The sequence below is a fragment of the Orbicella franksi genome, chromosome 3 (assembly GCF_964199315.1).
Source record: "Orbicella franksi chromosome 3, jaOrbFran1.1, whole genome shotgun sequence".
NCBI lineage: Eukaryota > Metazoa > Cnidaria > Anthozoa > Scleractinia > Merulinidae > Orbicella > Orbicella franksi.
In genome coordinates, this window is record NC_138147.1 from 24699485 (window position 1) to 24702828 (window position 3344).

At 37.3% G+C, this 3344-nt stretch overlaps 1 protein-coding gene across 1 annotated transcript; it reads right to left on the reverse strand.

Moving 5' to 3' along the window:
• Positions 1–489: 489 nt before the first annotated feature.
• Positions 490–2758, reverse strand: LOC145483129 (uncharacterized). Its single transcript, XM_081461728.1, has 2 exons — positions 2582–2758; positions 490–1235 (listed from the first exon to the last, which is right to left on the reverse strand). The coding sequence occupies exons 1-2, from the start codon at positions 2658–2660 to the stop codon at positions 856–858; spliced, it is 459 nt and encodes a 152-aa protein (XP_081317854.1). The 5' UTR covers positions 2661–2758; the 3' UTR covers positions 490–855.
• Positions 2759–3344: the final 586 nt, after the last annotated feature.

Here is a 3344-nt window from a genome sequence, read left to right on the forward strand (position 1 = left end):
AAATTTTTGACCTATTTGGTCGTCAACACTCTAAGTTAGACCAGAATCCTTGATTTGTACCCGAGAAAACGAGCATCTCCGACTTTTTTTTATATAGGAGTTCCACATCCAAGGTTTCGAACATCCGGCGTTTAAGGCCGTTTTATAGTCGTACCGTATCAAATTAGTTATTCTTTGAATTTCTGACGCAAGTACTAAATATCTTACCCCAGAAGTGCTCTATATTGAATAAGTTTTCGCCGTACGTTTTTATAAATAGAAGCTACCTCTATAATATATAAATTGCTCATTTCCGGAGGGTCCCTCTCATACAGGTTTAACCATACTCGACTGTCGAAAAAAAGACAATGAGAGTCACAAAATTGACGAGCTGTATGAATTTTTCGAATGATTAAAGCCGTGATTAAATGTTTTAGATGATCAACAGTCAAGCGAATTGAGGAGAATTCCGCTGGTTATGTATACTATATTGTAAATAAATACACATGGATACGGACACGGCGAAATGAGGAACAAACAGTTGATAATTAGAAGAAAAGACATTACAAAAGGCTGGGAGCTCTGCAGTCTTTAATATCGCCTTGGAAAGGGAAGGGAAAAAAAGTTATTACATGTTTATTTAATCAAATGAACACAAGGCTAAGAAATAACGAAAAATAAAGCTTTCATTGTGGTGGCTGTGCTATGTATTTATATATATAAAAATGTTTGCAGGTTATGACTGTACAAGTTAGCTTTTTTTACTCAATGTAAAATTGTTGCTGATCGTGTTGAGGACATTTAGTCGTCCGCCAGTCTTCGCCTCTTCTTACTGTACTACTTTCCTTCGGGTTCTTTAGTTGGTTCTTCTGTTTCCTATGGAGCTTCTATATCATCTGGGGCTTCTGTTGCTTCTGGGGCTTCTGTTTCCTCTGGGGCTTCTATATCATCTGGCGGTTCTGTTGCTTCTGGGGCTTCTGTCTCTTCTGGAGCTTCTATATCATCTGGGGCTTCTGTTGCTTCTGGGGCTTCTGTTTCCTCTGGAGCTTCTATATCATCTGGGGCTTCTGTTGCTTCTGGGGCTTCTGTCTCTTCTGGAGCTTCTATATCATCTGGGGCTTCTGTTGCTTCTGGGGCTTCTGTTTCCTCTGGAGCTTCTATATCATCTGGGGCTTCTGTTGCTTCTGGGGCTTCTGTCTCTTCTGGAGCTTCTATATCATCTGGGGCTTCTGTTTCTTCTGGTTCTTCAGTTGGTTCTGATGTGTGATGTTTGGGAGAAACGATAGGGTTAATTATAGGATAACTCATAAATAGATTCAATCATACCGGGTCAGCTGTCGCGATTGCAAAAAATGAACATTAGGGAACTACTTTTGGGTTTTTAATCTAATAGAGCTCAAACTTTGCAACATGATAAACAAACGCATGTTTTTTTTTTTTCTTTGTTTTTTGTTTGTGTCTGTTTTTTGTTTTGTTTTTTTATTTTATTTTATTTTATTTTAACGGTTCTTGGGGGGAAAACAACGGCACCAAAATAGCAGCAAAATGTTATTTTCACTTTCCGACTAAACTATATAAATCCATGATTTTCCCTCCAAAAACCTTTGAAGTCAAAAAACAAAAACACATCCGTTTCCCTGGATTTAAATCGTCTATCTATTCCCTAATGACTATTTTTATTGTGGCGACAGCTGACCCGGCCTGAATTATGAATAACACAGAAATACCATATTGTTTTTCTGTTGCTGTTGTTGTTGTTGTTGCTGTTGTTTTTTCTGCTAATCAAATGTAGTGGCTTATGATTAAGTTTCAAAAGTAGTCAGGCAGTTACTTTTGTTCTGGTTTTGGTTTTATTGCGGCTTGAGATTGTCTGAGAAGTTTAATTAGTAAGTAATTGGTTTGATTTTGATTTTACGATTGGTTTTACGACGCTCAATTGAAACCTCTCTGTGTAGCTAGCATATTTACTGGCTCGGTTCAATTCACCTAGAACGAGAACCCTCCGATAATTCAGAATTATTTTGTTAAGTATCATCTTAAAATGTTGAACTGTGGATGCTGTCAAACCCGCCTTATGGTCATCTGGAGTCGTTATCAACAGGACTGCACAGCTTACCGCAAGACCTATATGATTAAAGGTGATCAACAATCTTCACCCAGTTGTATTTTCCCTGCGAATGGGTTAACCTCCAGCAAAATTATTTTCTCCGTTTTTTTTTTTTTTTTTTTTTCTTTCTTTCTTTTATAAAGAATAAAATTAATCTACACTTCGAGTGGACTCGTTCGCAGTCTTTGGTTGTTTATCCTTGACTGATACAAATTGCACTTCATTCGTACAAATAAAACTGGTTGCAAATTTTATTTAAAATTCTTACTTTTCAAACATACAACGGATGAAGAGGAGATATCCGATAGAGACAAAATCTCACTGATTTGTTTACTAGCACGAAATAGCTTCGTGATATAGAACAAAACAATTGTTAGTCATTGAAAGGTTGTATGAAATGCAAGAATGGGAAGTTGAAAATAACCGAGCATGATGGTTTTGGAGGATGTACTAAACAGTGAACATAAAATATGTCTTTGTTATATTACAACTTACCCTGTTGAGGCAAGGGACTAGCTACGAGCTGCCCCACAAGAACTGCACAAAGGCAAAGAAGACTGATTAAAGATCTCATTTTCTGTTGCTTGTTCTTGATCTTTCTTGTTACTATGTTGGTGGCACTTCTTGTGAGTCAGTTTCAGTTAAGCGTGCAAATGATTTGAGATCAGAAACGACGACATGAGAACCTTTTTGGGCTGCCAATATTGTAAGTGCTTTAGATAATAATAGAAAAATTTAAGTCGTTTCCATGAGAATTTGGAAATAAATGCGTAGATATTGATTCTACTGGCTGTTGACAGAGCTTGCGAAAGAATATGACATCATACCTTTCCCCAGTATTTTTATGATCTACCAATTACTTCCTTATTTGTATATAAATGTATTGTTTTTGTTGATGTTGTTGCTAGCTAACTGAAGGAAAACCATATGTCAGCACCATTTGGCTGCTAACTAGTCGAACGTCTATCTATTTTTATTACCAGCACGAAGCTCACAGATGTTTATCTTGCTGCTGCTTAAGGACATAAGGACGTACAAGGTATTTTTAGCTAATTGCCATTTTGTCAATGGCCATTAGCAATGGATAGGTATACGCAATAAGAAATTTTGTGTACCATAAACTGGCAACGGATGGTCTCATCTGTGGCTTTACCTTTTGTAAGCAATTTTAGAATTGTATGCGGCAGCTTAAAGAATGCGCGCAAAGGATTCACACGTAGATTGCGGGCAGGCTCAGGGTCGCAAGGGTTGTTAGTAT